The sequence below is a fragment of the Eschrichtius robustus genome, chromosome 12 (assembly GCF_028021215.1).
Source record: "Eschrichtius robustus isolate mEscRob2 chromosome 12, mEscRob2.pri, whole genome shotgun sequence".
NCBI lineage: Eukaryota > Metazoa > Chordata > Mammalia > Artiodactyla > Eschrichtiidae > Eschrichtius > Eschrichtius robustus.
In genome coordinates, this window is record NC_090835.1 from 75,017,723 (window position 1) to 75,039,098 (window position 21,376).

The 21,376-nt window shown below is 54.2% G+C and overlaps 2 protein-coding genes across 2 annotated transcripts in view; both read right to left on the reverse strand.

Annotated features, from left to right (window-relative positions):
* TFEB (transcription factor EB) overlaps window positions 1-5,111 on the reverse strand; it is a 47,610-nt gene extending 42,499 nt beyond the window's left edge. Inside the window, exon 1 of the mRNA XM_068558597.1 lies at window positions 4,915-5,111. The gene's annotated coding sequence lies outside the window, so the exon portion shown is untranslated. The remainder of the gene's footprint in view (window positions 1-4,914) is intronic.
* A 1,732-nt stretch (window positions 5,112-6,843) lies between these two features.
* Window positions 6,844-15,263, reverse strand: PGC (progastricsin). The gene is made up of 9 exons (XM_068557725.1): window positions 15,205-15,263; window positions 13,109-13,259; window positions 12,580-12,697; window positions 11,500-11,618; window positions 10,663-10,862; window positions 9,358-9,480; window positions 8,638-8,785; window positions 7,755-7,853; window positions 6,844-6,999 (listed from the first exon to the last, which is right to left on the reverse strand). The coding sequence occupies exons 1-9, from the start codon at window positions 15,261-15,263 to the stop codon at window positions 6,844-6,846; spliced, it is 1,173 nt and encodes a 390-aa protein (XP_068413826.1).
* Window positions 15,264-21,376: the final 6,113 nt, after the last annotated feature.

The window sequence follows — 21,376 nt, forward strand, 5'->3', positions numbered from 1 at the left end:
AAGAGACAGGAAAGAAAACTGGTGATGACTCTGCCTCTTGCTTCTGCCCCTCTCGGCTGCCCTCTGCTCTCACCCACTGCCCCACTGCCCCACAGCCAGCAAAGCATTTCCTGTGGGCACGGTAAGTTCCACATCCTGCCTTATGGCTGAGATTTTATCTCTGCTTTTAGTGGCATTGCAGACAAGGAGATCTGTATCTCTGGTCAGAGTGCAAGAGGGCCAGGCAGCAGGAGGGCAGGGGAAGGGCCTCTGGTCAGGAGTGAGTAGTAAGTGACCAGGCCAGATGCTATCCTAGGAGTCCCAAGGGGCAGGGCAGGGCAGGGGGGGTAGAGATGCTGCAGGCATGGCCAAATCTGCTACCTTGTTAATTGTGGAGACCGAGCAGGGTGTGGTACAACAGGGAGTGGTGAGGACTGTGGCCATGGAGTCTGCAAAGCCCCATACAAGGCATTTTGCTCGAGGCTGCTAGACCCACGGGAGAGGCCTGTTTGCAACCCATAGGTCTTTATTTCTCCCTTAGAGCTCTCTATGCCTCTATTTCCTCACCTGGAAATGAGAAATAAAGACATTATAGGAGTTAATCATGATAATTAACATTTTTTGAGCACGGCACTGTTCTAGGTCCTGTACATGCAGCGAGCACCAACATAGCCCTCCCTACAGCACTATTAGGTAGGTGCTACTATACTCCTCGATTTCTAGGTGTGGAAACAGAGACACAGTGTGGTTAAGGAGCTTGCCCAGGGTCACACAGCTAGTAAGTGGCAGAGCTGGGATTCCAAGCCAGGCACCCTGGCCCTGGAGCTCATGCTCTAGGGTACACTTAGCCCAGCGCTCAATACATGGTAGCTATGGCTCTGTCCCAAGAAAAACTGGCTGGCCGCTCCACGGGGCCAGGCTTTAGCGAAAGCTCTCCTGAGTGGACTTGGGCAGCACCTCCCCCCTCCCCTGCACCCCATACCCAACCCTTTCTGAAGCCTCTCCTGCCTTGGTGCCTTTGCGGAAGATCGGTAGAAGGCTCGCACTGGAGGGGACTCCACACATAATCTAGGTTCACAGATACGGAAACTGAGGCTGAGAGAGGCAGGGACCGGCCATGGATACACAGAGGGAGAAAATTTGGGCCATCTTTGCAGTCTACCACACTAATAAAGAGAAATGGGCAGGATGGAGGAAAGGGTTGAATAAGGGTGGGAATGGGTGCTAAAATGTGAGGCAGGTCCCAGGTCATGTCAAGGTATATTTTATACATTATCACTATAGGCATTTTGTGATACCACATGGCCTGTCAGCGCGGGGTCTCCTGGGTTCTTCTCACGACTTTCTCTGCTGTCCCCTTCTCACCCAATAGCTCCCCAGTCTTTTCTCCACATCAGATTAAACAAGTGCCTACTGAGGGCTTCACTGTAAGGGAATGTTTGAGGTATCCAAGGAGACCCAGGAAGCCTTGTCTGAACCCATCTCCTCCCCGGGCCGGGCAGGAGAGTTCTTGCCAGGGGTCCTTCATCACCTGTGTCAGCAGCTCAGAAGAGCAGCCAGGAGACAGGTGTGTCCTGAGGCAGGGGCTTCAGCAAGTCCCACCCCTGCTCAGAGCAGGAGACCCCAGAGGGGGAAAAGAAGGTTCCTGCACCACCACACACCCTGCCTTTTAAGAGAGAACTCCTGGGAAACCCTGACGTGGTCTTCTGCAGGGATTGAGAACATGGATTTTGGACTCAGTTGGGCCTGGGTTAGAATCCCTACCACTTCCAGGTTATGTGACTTCAGGCAACCTGCTTAACTTCTCTGAATCAGTATAATGAAAATAATAAGTACTACCTCATTCTGAAGCGTAAATATACAATAAATGTTGACAACTATTGTTAGAACTAAAATTTATTACAATATTGTTCTATTATAGCATAAAGAGAATAGATGCATATTCTATTAATGTTAAGTTATCGTTACACTCTCATAGACATGCATATACACAATTCATCTATATACATGTATGTAGATACCTATAACCTCATAACCACACACACAAACTCCCATCAATCACATACATCCCATACTGACATACAGAGCAGCACCCTGGACTCACCACGTACCAGGCACCTGACTCCTTACAGCAGCCTGTGAAGTTTGTACATTTTTATCTCCCTCTTTTCAGATGAGGTTACATACACTACATGCAAAAACACCCACTGTATCCTGGGATGTGGACACTTCTGGCAGCTCTGGGAACTCTGAACTCCCTCCCTCTGTATCAGAGGAGGCCAACCCAATTTCCACGGTCATCTCCAGGGCAGCCCCAAGCTGGGCCCCAAGTGCTGACTGCCCTCCATCCCTAGGACAAAGGCCCAACCTGGCTTTCATGCCAGCTGCGGTTGGGGAAACCCCTGCTGCCGGCAGAAACCAAGTTGACTTTGAAAAGGAAGAGACAGAAGCCAGGGGGTGGCTAGGCCACTCCCTGTGGGGGCAGGTGCTAAGTAACTCTATAAACTCTGGCTAATGATGCAATTACAGCCATAAACAGAGCCCCAGGAGGGATCCAGGCCAGAAGCCAGACCCTCTAAGGGCAGCCAGGCCTGAGAGGTGGGAAGCCCCTCCCACCTGCTTTCCAGCTGAGAGGCTGAAAGGGAGGCCTCACTGGCCATGGAGGTGAGCACTGGGTACTCCCATCATCCCAGAACCCTGGATGGGTTTCTGCCTGCCCTGGCCCACCCTCCTACCCACCTCTGACTGTGAGTTACCAGGCCATCAGCCCACAGAAGCCCAGGGGCTCTCCCTGGATTGAGTGCTCACCTGACGAGATGTCCCCAATCCCTGCACCCCTTCCATGGGACACAGAACCAGGAGACCTGGGTTCTCATTTGGCTGCACCTCAGAGATCTGAGTTGAGGACAAAATAGCACTGCAGCTGTAACAGGCCTTGTAAACTGTAAGCAACATTGGCTGCTCTCCCACACAAGCAGAGCATAGAGTCACCCTAAACAGCCCTTCATTTACACTCTCTGGTTCCCGACTCACATCTAGAAGCCAGGAGGCAGGCAGAATGAAGGGGCCCAAGTGAATTGCTATTTTTCCCACGGCTGGGGAAACTGAGGCATGGTACAAGCACACCTCAGGCTACCAGGCAGGGCTCCCAAGGCAGCCAGCCCTTCCCCTCTCCAGCCTATTCTGGCCTGGCTGTCTCTCTCGCAGACTGTGATCTCCCTGAAGGCAGGGCTTGGGAGCCATCTCTCAGGCTGGGAAGAGTGAAGGCCTCAGAGGGAACAAGCCAAGGAACCAAGAACTGTGATCTGATCTGAGGGCACCCACATCTGGCAGCCGTGGAGGACACCAGAGACCGGCCCCCTACCTTCCTCTCCACCCCCAGTTGCCCAAGAGTGCCAGGTCTTGGGCCGGTGGAATCTCAGCTGGCAGGGTCCTGAGCCCACATCCCAGAGGTGTCACTGGGGACCTGAACCGGCCTGTCCCCTTCCCTGCTCACCCAAGCACCCCTCTCTCAGGGTGGGGGGTGGGGTCTGGGAGGCAATTAACTGACACTTCCCCAGAGAACACTAAGCCAAAGCGCTAAAGTTTAGTCCAGAAACTGTTCGCGCAGAACCATCCCCAGAACAGACGGGCGGGAGGACGACGGCAGGAGTGGACGGGGCATCTGAGAAGGACCCCGCGGTGAGGGGCTGGCCTGGAATGAGGAGGGGGTGGGGGAGCCCTGGGCAATGCGGGCGCTCGCGCAGACAAGCCCCGCCCCAGGCGCCCTCTCCCCCTCCCTCCCTTCCTCCCTCCCCCTGGGCGCTGGGCTGGGGCGCGCCGGGCGGCTTCGGCGCGAACCTGCTCGCGCAACCCTGACCAGCTCGGGGCAGCCGTGCGTGAAGCCAGAACCCCCGGCGGGAGGGGGCCGAGGGGCGGGGGAGCCGAGCTGGCATCAGCCCGCTCCCTTCGAGGAGGCGAGCGCACTCGCTGCGGCCGAATAGCTGATCGGGGTACCGGGAGGAGGGGAGAAGAAGGAGCGCTGACTCGGGGGCGGGACAGCCTGAGGTTGGGCGGTGCGGACTCAGGGAATCGGGGGGAAAAGGGGCGTGTTTTCCGGGATTCGGGACCGAGACGAAGGGGGACACTCGGGGCGGGCAGATGGCTGCGAGCTCCAGGGAGGGTAGAAAGAGGGGCGTGCAGTGGGTGAGCTCTGGGGTTGGGGTTCCCTAAGGTCGTGGAATAATGCAAGGGGGAGAAAAAGACTACGCTCAGGGATACCGGGGGACTCTGGCAGGGGCGACTTCTTCAAGAGACCGAGGGGGAGGAAGGGACGGGAAGGGAGGGAGGGATGGTACTTCCACCCGCCCCCCCTCAGCTTCCAGCAGCCCGGCCCCCGGGGCGTGGCGCCGCTCCGGCCCTCCCATTCCCCCGGACCATCCAGGCAGGGCCTGGCCCGGCCGGACTCGGCCCCCGCACACCTCCCCTACCTCCAGCGCCCTCCCTCCCCCGTGCCACCCGCCCCAGCCGCGTCCGGTGGAGAAGAAGTAAGTGGGCGCCGGGCCCACACGCCCTCAAACTTCTTGCAAGTTCACTCCCACGCCTCCCGCCCCTTCGACTCCCAGCTCCCGGGCCGGGAAGGCCCGTGCCCGCCACGGCCCCTCCCGCCTGGTTACATAAGGTCGCAGAGAAGCCGTCCCCCGGCCCGGGCCTGAAGGGAGGGGCTGAAGGGGCTCCCAAGCTCCGCGGGCAGCGCCGCCCCGGCCATGCGCCGGGCGTCCCGGGCTAGACGGACAGCGGGGCGGGTGGCAGCGCGGCGCACACGGTCTCGCTCCCCTTTCCAGCCGACACCCCCACCCACCCACCTGTCTCCCGGACCCACTGGATCGGAGCAGGCGAGCCTCGGTCAGGGGTTCCGGGCCCTCCGCGCACCCCTTGCCCCCCGGCGCCGCTCACCTAACTATGAAGGTCAATCCGTCCGCCGCCCGCGCCCCGCGGCTCCGGCAACTTGTCCCAAGTTCAGGTGTCCGGCCCGAGAGCTGTGCCGGCCACCCCCTCCCGGACTCCTCAGGCTCCGCGCCACCAGGGAGGCCCGCCCCCGTCCGCCCTTCCCTCTGCCGTCGGCGCCGCCGCCGCTCCCTACGTCCAGCCGGCGGCCGCCGCCTCCGCTGTCACCGAGCCCCGCGCCCGGCGCCGGGGCTCCTGCTGTCACTCCGCACCCACTTCCCGCCGCGCCCGGCAGAGGGCAGCACCCTACCCTGCGGCCCCGCCCCGCCCGACTCCGCCCCACGTCGGCCTGCCGCGGAGCCCGCTGGGAAGCGTAGTCCTCCCTGCCGCTCGGCTAGGCACGCCGGGATTTGTAGTCCCGCTCTGTGAGTTCAGGCCTGTAGAGGGACTTGGCGTTTAGTTTGGAAACTTGGTTTCACTTCGTTTATACCCCTTTTGCAAGTTTTCTCTTTTCAATAAGTGATGTCCGAACCACAGATCACCACAATACACCCTGTGGCCTATCTGACCCCAAGGAGAGGCTTGCAGCGGGCTGACTTTCCTGGAGTCTAGGAAAGATGTAGGGTCCCAGATGGTGTGCTGTTGCCATAGAAACCCCTCTGTGTCAAACCTCAGTTTCCCTCCTGGTTTGGAGTCGGGTACCAGACCTGGATCTTGAGCATAAGGGACAAGGTTGGTCAGCATGGTAAAGGAAATATGACTATAAAATAGAGCCCACCTCCCCTCTAATTGTGAGTTCTCCATTTATATATACCCCCTCCCCACCTAGACCTCATCAGCCCGAGCTTGCAGGTACCCCCCCCCACTGCCATGTTGCTGGACAGAAATTTCCTGACCTCTTTCGTGTCACCTTCCCCTGCTGGAAGTTACAGGGTGCTGAGCTATCATTCTTTGCCTTTTCCTCCTCTTCCTCCTCCTCCTCCTCCCCCTCCCCATACCATGTTCCCCCCGCCCCCCGCAGGTTTCTGGGTCTTTTGCTGGGTGGGTCCTATGGAGGACAGGAATGAAGTCCATGAAGTCCAGAAGGACAAGACCTCTTGCTCAGTTGGTTAGAACAAATGGGCTTGATTTTCATGTGATTCAAATACCTATCCCTCTTGTCCATGGTTGAGAGCCAGCCCTTCTTTAAAGACAAGCCCTGGGACATAGGGGTCTGGGTTAAAATACGATAGGCTTAACTCAGCCCAGATCTTCTGGAGCCCTCCTAGAACCTACTAGGTTCTGGTGGCATCAGGTGATCTCTCCCTAAAGGATCCATGACTGTTACAAGTGTGTATCGGCATCCAGCCTTACTCTGAAAGCTCCTAGTGAAACTTGATCACAGATAAGGAGGAAGAGGCCCAGATTTAGGATACATTGGACCCCTAGTCACACTGCTAGTGCACATGTGCGGGGTAACTCTGGTGGCAGTTTGGTAAATTAGGTCAGCAGAGCATTTTGGATTGTCCATTACAAAGGAATGCCCTGCTTCCATGCCACTACCACTGTCTTCCCTCTCCAGAGAGAAGCTGCGAACAGACTCCAAGCTTTGAGGGATGCAGGGCCCACCTCCAAGCCCTACCCTGTGCCCTATTTCTCTTAGGTTCTCAGTGACCCACTGCAAACCTCCTAGAAACTCAGGGAGAACATGGTGCAGCAGAGGCAAATGTGCCCCTGACTCTCATTGTCCCCATTGTCTGCGACCAGGGGCTGCCTTACAGGCCACAACTGCCCTCTAGAAACAACAGGCTGGCCGATATGGAGAAGAAAGATTTATTGTTAGAGAAAGTCCAGAGTCCAGAGAAGGGAGGCTACATGCAGAGAGGAAATGCAGAGAGAACCCCCTGTAGCCTGGGAGGCCCAGAGGGAGAAGGGAGCCCGGGCGTCCAGGCGCTGAGTCTAGGCGGCGGTGGCAAAGCCCACCCTGTTGTTGCCCAAGTCATAGACGGAGTAGTAGGACCTGAGGAAGACGTCCCCAAGGATCCACAGGGGCTGGCCGTTCTGGGAGGGCAGGTAGGTGGCCTCGACCCCCACCATGCAAAAGCTGTCGTCGTTCTGCACAACACAGAAGGGCAACACTCATTCATCCGCTCACACAGTGATGGGGGCACTGCTCAGCCCAGAGCCCCAGGCCAGCAGCACAGATGCAGAAACAGGTGAGCCAAAGTTTCTGCCCTTGAGGGCTCACAGGCCAACTGAGCCTCCAGAGCCAGAGCCGGGCTGTTGGGGGATTCTGGCATGGCTGAGGGCAGGCTGCAACAGGCCTCCCTCTGCAGGGTCTCCTTGACTCCCTCCTGTTCCTGATTTGGAGCAGGTCAGCCTGGCGGTAAAGTCTTGGAGCCAGACCAACTTGGGTTCAAACCTTAGCTTCACCCCGACTAGCTATGTGGCCTTGGGCCAGTTACTTAACTCTCTGAACCTCCACGTTTTTATTTGTAAAATAGAATTAGTATCTCGCTCATTGAATGTTGTGACGAGTAATCAGGGAAATGTAGACAAAGTGCTTCACTCCGTGGCTGACTCTCATAAGTGATCAACAAAGAGCCAGTGCCCCTCCCCCCTAATTAATAATAATGATTAATAATAGATGGCACTCTGCTCTTTCATAGCCTCGTTCCAGAGACGGGGGTTTAGAATCAATGGATGGGGAAAAGAAATCAATGCTGCAAGGCATCAGGAAATGGTGCAAGGTAAGGAGACCCAGCGTTTCTGGCTACCCACCCCTTCCTCCCAGCCCTCACCCCCATCCCCCATCCCCCACCCTCCCGATCGTGTCCCCACTCTCTCAGCCTGCAGGGGCTGGGACTTACATTGAGGATGTAGGAAGTGGGCGGCAGAGGGAACTGCACACCATTGATGATGAACGTGAGGGTGGGCAGGCTCTGGATGTTGCTACAGTCCACGAGAAACTGCAGAGAGGAACAGGGCCCAGGATGCCTCATCTCCCCCCTGAGAGGACCTGCCAACCCCATCACCTCAGCCCCTCCGGACCCGGGCCTGAGCCCCAAGCCTGCTTTGGGACTGGAGGCTGCAACACCAATACTGCTCGTGTTACACAGGAGGACTCACGTGCAGAGGGTGGGATCTGGGGGCACCTGAGCATCTCTCTCACCCCCAAACATGACTCTTGCTTGAATTTCCCCCATGAGAGAGGTTAAATCTACACTCCCTTCTCTGCAAGTGTCCTTTTAAAACACGCAGGTCTGTAGAAAGCATGGCCCATCAGTCCACCAAAGTTAGTGGGAATGCATTAATTAGGCAAACCCTTTGGTGGGCTCAGGAGGGGGCACGGGGCAGAGAGCATGGCCCTGTGGAGGTGAGGGAGCTGTGGACTGAAGGGTTATCCCTTGTCACTCATGGGCTTGGCAGCACAGTCTAGTTATTTCCCTCTTACTGCAAAGCCCGGCAGGTGTGTAACCTGTTTCTGCTAAGGGGCTGAAGCTCAGAGGAAATTCTGCCTAGTAGTGACCTCCCCACACCCTTTTCGCACAAGCATCTGGCTCCCCTGGATCAGCCTTCAGGCCCCCAGCCAGCTCCCAGCCCCAGTCATCCTGGGGCCCCCACCTCCAGTGCCTGGGGGCAGCGAGAAGCAGGGAGGCCAAGAATCAGGCTATTCCTGTGCTCCCAGGAAAAACCATAAATGCCCCCTGGCTGGCCTCCCCCAGGGAAGGGGCACACCTCCGCCACACGCACCTGTCCATACTGGTCCTCGTTGGCCCCTGTGGCCTGCAGAAGGGAGCTCATGAACTGCTGGGGCACGGTGAGCAGAGATGTGCCAGTGTCCACGATGGCCTGGCAGCCCTGGGAGCACCAGCCTGTGGCCTGGTCACCAATGAGGAACCTGAACGGTGAGGAGATGGGCGGCCTCAGCACCTCCCAGCTCAGGGCAGCTAGGGGATGAGCTGCAACCACAGAATCAAGGTGCACCTCTGGAAGATAAGGACTCTGCAGAGGTCAATCCAGCCATCCTCCTGCCTCATACCAAAGTCTGTCAAAGGCCACCTAAATGGCCTTGGAATCTCTTTCTAAAGAGTTCCAAGGATGGTTCTAGAAACACTGAAGGCCAGGGTTACTGATTCATTGTAAGTACTTTGAGCAAATTAGTCCCTCCCCCTTACACACCCCAGTTTTCTAATGTCTAAGCCCCTAGGGTTGGACTACAGGGCCCAAATTGTCTGGGATTCTCAGTCCTGCCCCTTCCTATGTTGTCCCCACCCCACCCTCTTCTCCAGGCCGACCTGGGCCTTGAAACCCCAGCTGAGGGCAGCTGTGGCTTTGCAGGCGCAGGTCTCTGGGGTCCTCTGTCCACCCCCCCGACACCCGACAGTGCCCGGATGTGTGTGTGTGACATGAAGTGCCTCAGAGCCTGCTCCGAGGAAGTGCCCACACCCCCAGGGCCCACCGCAGACTCACTCCTCAATGCCAATCTGCCAGTACAGCTCCTGGGTGACGGGGGCCCAGTAGATCTGCCCCGTGTACAGGCTGCTGTCCACACCCCCGAAGATGACTGCTCCCCCGTCCTGAGAGCCCTGCTGGCTGCAGGACGTAAAGCAAAAGTGAGTCAGGGAGTGGCTGTGGAAAAGGCAGGAAAACAGAGGTCCTGCCCTGGCTCCAGACTGGGGCTCCCTGAGGAACGGCTGTGTCTCCCTTCAGACCGGAGCTCCCTGAGGGAAGAGGTTGTGTTCCCCAGCCACCCACCCACCCCCGCCACCCCCGCCACCCCCAACTGGAGCTCAGACTTCCCAGTGCCTCAGGCTCCCAGGTGCTGCTGCTTCACCAAGCGCTGCCTCTGGGGAAGCCTCTGGTCATCTGGCCCCCCACCCTGCCGCACACCACGTTCTCCATTCCCTTTCACTTTGTGCTGCTGGTGGAGCGTGTCCACGGGAGCCTGACCCGGGCCCAGCTTGTTATTTTTCTGCTGGGATCGGAGGGAGGTAGGGCCCAGGTGGAGGGGAGGGCAGGGCCTCCCCTGTTAGACAGAAGACGAACCCGAGCATGGAACTGGGCAGAGCTCCTACAGGCTAAACTCAGAGTACTTGTAAACAGAGGCCAGCAACCGTTGTAACAGGATAATGTGGTTGAAAGATTCAAATGACTAAGCCCCAGAGAGTAGATATTGACTATCCCTAGAAGGTAGTTGTCTAATTCTGGAGAGGAAAGAAAGTCCACCCCCGGCCACATGCGACGCCCCCCCCCACCCCTCCTACTGCCTGGCACCGGGGCCCATCCACATAAATCACTGAGTTGGCTCGTGTTTGTGGTAAGAATAACAACTTGTTAGGAGTTCATGGTGGACCTAGACCAGAAGACTCCAGGACCTGGCTAGAACAATAGATCAAAGGAGATGAAGCAATAGATTTCTACACAAAAGAGGTGTCCAGGTAGAAAACATTTGGTCAGGAGGAAATGAGCTAACTGGGGCTCTGGGCAGGAGGTAAGCCCAAGAGGTGTGGAGAAGCAGTAGCAATGCTCAAAGAAGGGTTCAGCCGGAGGAAGGAGAGATACTGTCGTGGCCAAGAAATACAAAGAAGAGGCCGAGTGGCCAGGGACAGATGCAGGGGTTGGGGAGGGAAGGAGGAAGAGTCAGAAGCCCAGGAGGAAAGGCCCTGCCAAATATGCCTGCTGGGAGGCCTTCAAATCCCAAAGTGTTGAACCTCAGCCGTCCAGGGCCACGGGGGCAATGGGCTGGGAGCTGGGGACCGCCAGGTGGTTCCTTACCTGCTGAGGTAGAAGCTGAAGACTGGGCTGGTGAGGGCACCCTCCTGCAGCATGCCCTGCAGGGCGGTGGTGGCCCTGCCCATGGACAGGGCAGGGTAGGCCATGCCCATGATGCCATCGAACTTCGCGTAGAGGAAATTGGTACCCGGCTCGTTCTCGCTCAGGCCGAACTCCTGGTTGGGGACCTGGATGCCCTGGACCTGGAGGGGAAAGAGAGGATGGGAGGTGACGAGTGTAACTCCACCCACCTCCCCCAGGCTCCCCCTCCTCAGACCCCTCAAGGGTCTGTTCTTCATCCCTCCTTTGTTTCTGCTGCTTCTCTTCTTGACACATTTGCAAAAGCCACTTTCTCTTCCAAGAAGCCATCCCCGACTGCTGCAGCATTCCCCACCCCAACCTTCTTCTTCCCGAGGCTTTAAGTTCCTTAAGGACCAGGTCATCGCAACCATTGTGGTGCCCTCAGTGCCTGGCACATAATGGCCCGCAGTGAGGGTTCAATGAGTGAATGGATGAGCTTTTTTTTTTTTTTTTTTTGGCTGCGCCTTGTGGCATGCGGGATCTTAATTCCCCGACCAGGAATCAGACCCATGCCCCCTGCAGTGGAAGCACGGAGTCTTAACCACTGGACCACCAGGGAAGTCCCTGGATGAGCCTTTATTGTACTGATTTTCTGGCCTGTACGGTAGAGCACTAGGTGTTTCCCATATTTTCCAGGGCCTCCATCTAAGTCTGCCCATCAGACTGTGAGAACTTGGAGGTTAGAATCCAGCTCACAGCCCCGGACTACCTTCCCCACATCTGGGGGTAGGGACGGGAGCAGCCGGCAGCATCACTCACTGTCAGAGTGTCATAGCCGAAGAAGCCGGTGAGGCTGCCACTGCCATACTGCAGGGAGAAGGTCTGCCCATTGCTGGAGTAGGTGGAGGACAGGCTGGGGTTGAAGCGGGTGTGGCTGGCTGCAAGGGAAGGAAAATTTGGGAAGTCAGGCTGGCCCACTCTCAGGCCTGCCGGGCTGCCCACATGTCTCCCAGCCTGGGCTCACATCCTGGGGCCTCAGCACCCCCCCACGCCCCACCCCCCAACGGCCACTGAGTCAGGTGGTGGCCAGCTGACATTCCTGGCATGGGAAGACCCACAAGAACTGGCCAGCCTTGACTCCAAAGCCCACTCTGACCTACAGAATCTTGAGATGCCCTAGGATGGTGACCTCCCTATGGGCAGGTTATATAGAATCTATTCATCTCCCTGACCCCCAGCAGATCTCCTGACACATGGCGAGTGCCGAGAAATTACTCATTGGATGAAGGAGTGAATGAACCTCCAGGGCATCTGTGCGTTCCCTGACCCTCACCTCACCCCGAGGAGAAGCTGGCCACACCAGGATCCTGAGATAGCCTAGGATGGGGCCAATGAGGGACCTTCTGGACTAGAGGTGTCAAGACCCAAACCCCAAGGCTTTGGCAGGGACCAAGGCAGCCCTAGGAAGTGAACATCTCCTGTCTCCAAATACAACTACAGGGAGGGGACCACATCTATATCCTTCTCCCGTGTCCCTTGAGATACTCAGTAAGAACTTAGTAAATCATGGGGTGGAGTAGCATAGATAGAGTGTTGTAGAGTGGAGTAGGATGGAATGGCATTGCGCAGAGCAAACAGGACGGAGTGGAGTGGGCTGGGCTGGGCTGGAGTAGGTGAAGGGATACGTATTGGTGAGCAGGGAAAGCAGAGGTGCCACCCAGCTCCATGGCCAGCTTCTTCCCTCTGGCTTGGGCATGTGCCATGTGACCCTGGACAAGTCCCTGGTCCTTTCCAGAACTGAAGCTCTCCCCAGCAATCTTTATGAAGTGCGGCCCCTCCCCAGAGGGTGTCAGTGCCCTGCCCTGCCAGCCGCCCTCCCCTGCCCAACCTAGTACTCACTGCAGGCCTGGCTCTGGCAGTAGACAGAGGGCACCCACAGGTTGGAGGAGCCAGTATCAAAAAGGACCAGGAAGTTCTGTGGTGGGGTCCCGATGCTGATCTCACCAAAGTAGGCAGCCTGGGCGGGGGAGGGGGGACACGGGCAGACTGTTACCTCTGGCGGGATCCAGGGACCATCAGGCCCAGCCTCCTCCACGAACAGAGTGATAGAGTGACCAGCCCCACAGCCCGCACCAGAAGCAGGGGCCCAAGCCTGCCCTCCACGCTTGCCCAGAACCCGCAGACCTTCGGTCCAAGCCCGCCCGGGGCAGCTGCAAAGGTCTCTGTGGACTCAGCTGCCAGGTCAGCAGGGGCCCCTGAGTGCTCTGCCCGCCAATGAAGTCTCCGGGCTGGCAGGTCTGAGAGACGGGGGCAGGCCCAGGGGCCGGGTGGGAAGGTGCAGAGAGGAAGGGCGCAGCTCACAGCCCAGGCCTGGCCCTCTGCCTTTGGCAGCAGGGCGAGGGGAGCCCCGGGGAGGGTCAGGACTCACGTCCATGTAGTCCATGGGCTCGGAGGCCACGCTGAAGTCATTAAAGCGGTACTTCTGGGCGGGGTCGTACTTGTGGGTCCTCAGGAAGTCCTCCAGTATCCCCTTCTCCTTCATGGTCTCACGGATGGACTTTAATTTCTTCACGGGGACTCTGCAGGAGGGCTGGGGTCAGGGCAGGACCTCCCTCTTTCCTACAGAGGCTCTAATATCCCAATCTCTCTCTCTCTCCATCTCTAACTGTTTGCCTCAGGCTCCCTGCCGCTCTGTCCCCCTGTGTCTGCGGCTTGTACGTGTCTGTGTGTCTCCCTCTTTCTCCATCTCTGTCTCAATCTCTGGTTCTCTCTGGCTCTTTCTCCCTCTGCCTCTCATTTTCTTCCTCTCTCTTTCTCTTTCTTTCAAAACTCTTCTCAGGACTTGCTCTGAGATTCAGAAAACAACTGCCTTCACCCATGCATGCCCCCACCCCATCTCATGGGTCCTCATCCCACCCTGGTCCTCCACTCTCAGATATCCCATAAACACTTTCCCAGACAGGGGAGAGGAACTTCAGACATTACCCTTTGTAGGATTTGCACATTTTTGTTCTGTTTTGTTTTGTTTTTGTTTTTGTTTTTTTTGGCTGTGCCACGTGGCTTGCGGGATCTTAGTTCCCTGACCAGGGATTGAACCTGCGCACTCAGCAGTGAAAGTGCGGAGTCCTTAACCACTGGACTGCCAGGGAATTCCCAATTTGTGCATTTTTAAAAAAGGTTTCAGAGGGACTTCCCTGGCGTCCAGTGGTTAAGACTCTGCACTTCCACTGCAGTGGGAGCGGGTTCGATCCCTGGTCAGGGAACTAAGATCCCACATGCTGCGCAGTGTGGCCAAAAAAATAAAATAAAAGTTTCATAGATGGCAAAATTCACCCCAAAGAGAGTCCTCTGCTACAGTGGCTGTCAGGCACCTGGTGCCGGCTGGCTGTGACAGAGCACAGGCCCAGGGGAAGAGCACTAGACTGGAGACTCAGAAGACAGGGTCCTAGTTCTGCCCCTGCAGCTACTTGTCTGGCCTGGATCATTCATGCTCCTCTCAGGATGCAGGGACAGTGGGGAGTTTGGCCTGGGTGGTCCAGAGCCCAAATCAGCCCTGGAACTGTATGTACTGAATTATGGGTTTCTGCCCACGTCCTCCCAGACCTGCTTGCTGCCATTGCCTAGGGGTCTCTGCGGGTCCACCCAGGCCTTGTTCCAGGCTCCAGAATTCCTGCTGCTTTCACTTCTTTCCCCATCTCTTCCCCATTCCCTCAAGACCCTTCATTGTCCAGAAATTCTCTGCTAAACCCATTCACCTTGAGCTATGAAGGCTGATGGTTGCTTCACCCCATCACAGCTACAGAATTTGCATATTCAAAGAAGTTTCTGAGAGGAGCCATCCCTTCGCCAAAAAATCACTCTTTAGTGGTAGAATAGCAGGCAGTGTGGCAGGCCAGGAGTCCTGATGTCCTGTGAGCTGTGCCGCCTCGTTCCCTATCCCCTGACACCTCAGCGTATAGAGATTACATGACTGGTGTTTCTGCTTAGATGATTTTGACATCTGCCAAATAAGTTGGGGGCCTTAAGGAAAATACTAGCAAACGTCTCCCTATCTAGAAATAATTGTACCGGCCGTTCAGCGTCTGCTTGGGTGGTAGTCACCCCTATTCTCCCTGTTTCCGATCCATCTTTTCTCATCAGTGGGGGAAGGGCTGGTGCTCCTCCCTTTGACTGGAAGTTCCCTGAAAGCAGAGGCCATATCTCCTCCCACCGCTGAGTCCTATCCTATACCAATTCAGGGAGCCTTCCCTGTCCAGAAGTCCCAGAGCAGAGGCAGATCATCCAGAGAGCTTCCTTGTCCCTTCCAACATGTGAGGATAGCAAAAAGATGGGGGTATATGAACTAGGAAGCAGGTTCTCGCCAGACACCAAATCTACAGGCACCTTGATCTTGGACTTCCCAGCCTCTAGAACTTTGAGAAACAAATTTCTGTTGTTTATAAGCCATCCAGTCTATGGTAGTTCATTTAAAAAAAAAAAAAGGCTGCCCAGCCTCCTGCCCCAGCAGCCAGGCCCCAGACTCACTTGATCACGGCCGCCTCCAAGGTCTGGAGGCAGACCAAGGCCACCACCATCCACTTCATGATGCCGATTCCCAGCTGGCCACAGCAGAGAGGCAGCTCAGAGTTGTGGCGTCAGAGTGGAGTGAAGGCCTGAACACTCCTTCCTCCTTTATACCCCGAGGACCCGGCCCAGCCCCTGCCTCCCTGCCCTGCACCAGCATGACCTCAATCCCGGCCGTACCCTGGGCTCCACGTATCAGTTGTTTCTGTGTGTTTTCCCTTGTGAGGGTGGCTGCAAAGGACTTTTCATCTTATTGACTTTTCAGTACAAGCAGTGGAGGCCAGGAGGTGTGAGCGATAAGAAATCAAAGTTGCCGTAAGATGGAGCGGCAAATATGACTTCTTGTGCAGGAACCAGAGGTGTGAGGTAAGCCTTTTAGGGTGAGGGCCAGAGGAGGGCAGAGTGAGGGCCGTAGGATCTATAGGCAGGTTTTTCATCCTCAGTGCTTCCGAGACTTTCGAACAAAGAACTCTTTGCTGTGGACACTGTCCTCGGCATTGTAGCGTGTTTAGCAGCATCCCTGGCCTCTGCCCACTAGATGCCAGCAACAGTCCCCCAGTTGTGACAACCACCAGTGTCTGCAGGCATTGCCAAATGTCCCTTTCGGGAGCAAAGTTGTTGAGAATCGCTGGTCTGTAGGCGATGCACTCAGAGATTCTGGCTTAAGTCCTGGTTCCAGCACCCCCAACCCCTTGGGGGATGCAGTTAGGAGTGTCTGGGGGTTGATGGGGTCAGTAGCTAGGATGATGGTAGTGATAGTGGTAGTGGCGAGCGTGACGCTGACGGTGGTGATGGTGGCGGTATTGTTAGCACAGATGCAGATGGTGGGGCTGGGTTGCCAGTGGCTGAAGTCAGAGCTATTGGGGGCAGCTCTGGAGGTTTCCCTGGTCAAATAGGACATTTGGAGAAATTCTCATCATAGTTCAGCAAGCACTCAGGACACACCCACAGAGTAAGCCGCACTGGCTTCTGGTTGTGCCACTGGCACTGATCTGCAGCAACAGGAGGCCTGGGCAGGGGCATGGGAGGAGGGGACATGCCGGCCCCTGCTTCTGTTCTTCATTGTCTCTCTTCTTCTGTTCCATTGAGACTCTGCCCATGTCTTTTTTTTTTTTTGCCTCACTGTGCGGCATGAGGGATCTTAGTCCCCCGACCAGGGATCAAACCCACGCCCCCTGCATTGGGAGCACAGAGTCTTAACCACTGGACCACGAGGGAAGTCCCTGCCCGTGTCTTTAGTTCTCCTAAAACACCTGTGTCCCCCATTACCCTCTTCCCCAGCTCTCGTCTGTCCTCGTTCCTGTTCCCGAGCCTGATCTGCCGTGTCCTCTGTCCCTCATCTCCGGGTCCTGCCTGCTTCCCAGCTACAAGCTTCTCATTGCCTGAGGTGACCTGGAGCTGGCCCAGCTCCCGCCAACCTGGCACTGGAGAACTCTCCATTCTGGGGTGAGTGGAAAAAGTCCCCACACCAGTACCCTCTCTGCCACCTCACCCCTCACTCAGGGCTCCAAACAGATTTGTCAGGCTCTTGAGCCCCAGGCAGAAGGCCAAGACCCGGCCTGCCAAGCACCGATATAATCCAGCCCGTGGGGACTTTCCACTCTGGCCACCTCCACCCACTGCCCGGCCAGAGCCCTGGAGTCTCCCCTGGCCCTGGATGGAGGAGGGGAGGGAGGGCACTAGAGGTCCACCCGGGCCTGGCACAGAGAGGGAGGTACCTGCCTGGCTGTGCCTCAAGGCCAAATCAGCTCCCATTCCTCCCTGCAGTCTCCAGGGACACTGGAGTGGGAGGCAAGGTAAGGAGGGAGTGCTTTCCCTGGGGTGGGGGAATCGCAGGTTTGGAAGATCAGGCAAAAGAAACTCATAGGATCCTTGGAATCTTGCCACATCCTGTGAATATAGCAGAATCCATGGGGTCCCCTAAGTCTTGTGAGGCCAGCCAGAATCGACAACATGGCCCTCCAGGGACCCTTTCCTTATCTGGCGGGACCCAAGGAGTCTGATGGCTGTGGGCTAACTGTCCCCAAACCCCAGTCACACCACATCCCTTCTGAGTATCCCTGGCCTACTGTATCGAGCCAGGGTACCCTGCTTGGCAGCCAGGCCCTGGGGCTTTGCTGCCCCGCCTACCCAACCTGACCTGACAGCTCAGTCAGTCCCCTCGGTGTCCCCATATATCCTAAGTCCTTGTCTGCCCTGGCTGCCCCGCCACCACCCAGCCCCCCCTTCCTGGAAAGCCCATTTCTCTTCCTTCTACATGTCCAAGTTCTGCCCATCCTTCAGGACCTCTCCTCCTAGAGCCAGGCATGTACAGAGTCTGAGGACACTTTAGAAGTCATCCAGGGCTACCTCCCACCAAGGACAGGAGCCCCAGTAAGCCTGACCCACTGGCTGCCCACCAAGTTCATCTTCTACCCCTAAACACTGCACACCCAGCTGGTGCCCTCCCCTTAGTGCCAGATCACACACTGTCTAGGATTGGTCTCCAGTTGTCTCCTGGTGTACGTTTCCTCACTCCATAGACTAGAAACTCCTAGAAGGCAGAGATTGTGGCTTCCATCTCCCTGGGCTTGGCCCAGAGCTCAGGAAATCCTGAACACTAGTTGGAGCCCATGGGATTGTTCTCAATGGGTCTTGGTTATATCTCCCACACCCCATTATCCCAGTGCTCTGATTTCCACCCCACACTCTAAAGGGATCGTGTCAAAATCCAGGGCCTGGAGTCCTCTCATAGTGATGGTTTCCCAGGAAAGAGGCATTTTCTCATCACCCTCTGGTCTCCTCTCCCTCTAAGCACCACCTGCCTCAAAACTCATCAAAGGCTCCCTGTGGCTAATTAAATAAAATCCAAACTCATCACCCTGACCTTGAGGACACACTCAGGCTGGCCCCTTCCTGCATTTCCACACTCATCTTCCACTACTAACCTACACATGCTCTGTGCTCCAGCCATAGCAATCTCCTTGCTTTCTCCCAGGAGGCCTGTTATTTTCCAACCACCGTGCCTTTATCCATGCTGTGGTCTCCATCTGCAATACCCTTCCCAGCATCTCCACCTGCAAAATCTCCTCATCCTTCAAGACCCAGTACAAAGGCCATAAAGCCTTCCCTACTGTGCCCACCTACCCTCAAACTGGCCCCTATTGTGGAGGACTTTGCTTTTCCTCCCCTTATGGTATTTATTTCATACTGTCTTATATCCCAGTGACTTGCCCCAAATCCTATCACTTGTAACTAAAAGAAAAGGTCTTTTCCCTCACCTGGCTCCTTAAACAGCTCATTCACCTTTCAGAGTAACTACAAGAGTGACACTGATTGCTGGGAGTGTCTCAAGAAGAGATGGCAGCTACTAGCATGCACACTGCCACTGCTAATCCTTCACCCATGGCAGACATCACTAATCAAACAGATCACTCTCTTTCATGGTGCTGAGACATGGCCTCAGGATCCTTCCCAATCTAGTGTTCATACACCCATTCTCAATTTTGAAATGACAATCCCTGAGTCCTTTAATGGAGGATTTTTTTTTTTTTTAATTCTGGATACTAAATTTCATTTAAATTCTGTACATATACTACTTTTTAAAAAATCAAAGTGACATGAAACTACAATTATTTGCACCATTCTAAATTACAAAATTATATTCTAGCTCCTAATGTACACACTGAGATTTTAACGTAGCTGTAATCAGTGTGTAAATACTACTTCTGTTCTGTTCTTGTTACTGAAGATTACTATATACACACTTCCATGAATTGAGATAGGCCACATTCTTATCACTCTTGGTGGCTGTACAGTGCTCTATCATCTTGGTAGTAGCATTACTTAGCCCTGTTCATTTGGGTTGATTCTAATTTCTCATTTCTATCAATAGTAATTGGGCACAAAATAAACATCAACCAAAGGAAGAGAGTAGTGAGCTCCTCGTTATCAGCATCATTCAAACAGAGGCTAAAGGAGCACATTTTGAGGAATCCTGGAAGTGGGGTCTCTTGCAGTGGGTGTGAGATTGGACCAGGGATCTGAGTTTCACTGTGTATTCTAACCCCTGAATTAAGTTTGCAGAGCTAAGAGACCTCACCTCAGATCCCAGGACAGGTACTTTATACACCATAAGTCTTCGGCAGCTGTCTACATGAATTTTAGTTACGGCTTCGGCTGTTATCTTGGTTTTTTAGTTTTTTCCTTAAAACTTGTGTGTTTTATACTTACATCATTATATTGGTTTAATCAAACTTATTGGGGGCAAACTGGAATGGAGGATTTTTTTTTCAAGTTCAAGGATTTATGCTTTTTTTTCTTTTTCTTTTGATATAGTTTTTGAATTACCGAAAAGTTACATAGTACAGAGAGTGCCTGTACACCTTTCATCCAGAATTCCCTAATGTTAACATCTTACATCATAACCATAGTACAATGATCAAACCCAGGAAATTAACCCTGATCTAATACTATTAACCAATTTATAGACCTTATTTGAATTTCACCAGTTTTCCCACTAATGTCCTTTTTCTGATTCAGGATCCAATCTAGGCCCCCACATCACATTAATTTTCATGTCTTAGTCTTCTCCAATCTGTGACAGTTCCTTGGTTTTTTTTTTGTTTTTTTTTTTTTTGGTCTTTTATGACCTCGCTACTTCTATAAAGTGCTGAGCAGTTATTTTGTAGAATGTCCCTCAGTTTAGGTTATTCTGATGTTTTCTCATGGATGGCATGCTGCCCACCAATTTTAACATCTGTTATTGGTCCTTGCTTGCAACAGTCATTATGATGGTGCTTGCCTAATGGTGCTTTTCTATGTCCATCATCCCTTCTACATTTATTAATTAGAACTCTTCTGTAAGGAAGAGCTAGGTTCAAGGTTTTGAAATGGACTCTTCCTCCCCTACCAAAATATCCCATCATCGACGTTGTGCCAAGCAGGGTACTTTATATTTGTTTAATCAGGCAACCTCACAACAACCCCACTAGGTAGGTTACCTTATCCCCATTCAATAGTGGAGTCCATTTTATCTGTCTGTATCTCAAACAGCTGGAAATTGATCCCTGTGTGTATAAATGGATAGACAGGCTGATGTTTTTTCTCTGGTCTATTGATTGATGTACCCTTGCTCAAAGACAGCAGCTTGCTTGTCTGCCTTAGGTGGAAAGGGGGATGCATTGGATGGATGGCTAGTCATATATTGCAGCCCAGCTGCAGGAAGAGGAAGGATGGGGCAGAGCCTCAGGGGTCAACTGAAATCTGGGATCCAAACATTATCAGGACCTTTGCTTCTCATTCCTGCTTCCCTTTTCTCTCTCTCTCTCTCTATCTCTCTCTCGCTGTAGGCTGCCTTTCTCCACATAACTGACCATCAGAATCCGAGTTTTACATTTCCAGAGGAAGAATGAAACCAAAATTCCCAAGAAAGCTCTCTGATTAGCCCATCTTGGGTCAAATGCCCACTCTTGGACCAACCAACTGTGGCCAGCAGGCAGAGCCCTGTAAGAATTTGACAGCTCCCTCAGGAAGCCTTCTGAAGACTTTAGACAGGAGAAGTCCCCAAAATAAGTAAGGGGATGTTTCTGGGCAAACAATCAGAGATGTCCTTGCAGATTTATTGCTGATGACCTATGGACCCTACTTCAAACTCTTCATTCACCTCTCTTTGTATATATTTAAGAATGTGATGCTGATGTGTGACATGGAATTGACTTTAGGAGACCAATCTCCACCACTTGTTGACCATTTGACCCCAATAACTCACTTACCCTTTCGACCCTGAGTTTCCCTGACTGTAAAACAGGGATAATCATCTGCCCCTCAGGGTTGCTAGAATAATCCAATAAAACCATGGTTATTAAAGTGCTAACACAGAGCAAGCCCTCAATAACTATCAGCTGAGTCAGAATCTTTTTCTTTAAAGTGGGCAGGGGGCTGGGGACAGGGGCTGAAGAGGAAAAGGGACCTCTGGTTAGCGCCGATGATGTTCTGCTTCTTGACCTGTGTTCCGGTCACGTGGGTCTGTGAGAAGTCAGTACTGGATACTCATGATACGTGCACCTTTCGGTATGTATGTGTATTAAACATCAGTTAAAAGCCTTATGTTAAAAAAATTTTTTTTTAATTTATTTTGCTTTATTTTTGGCTG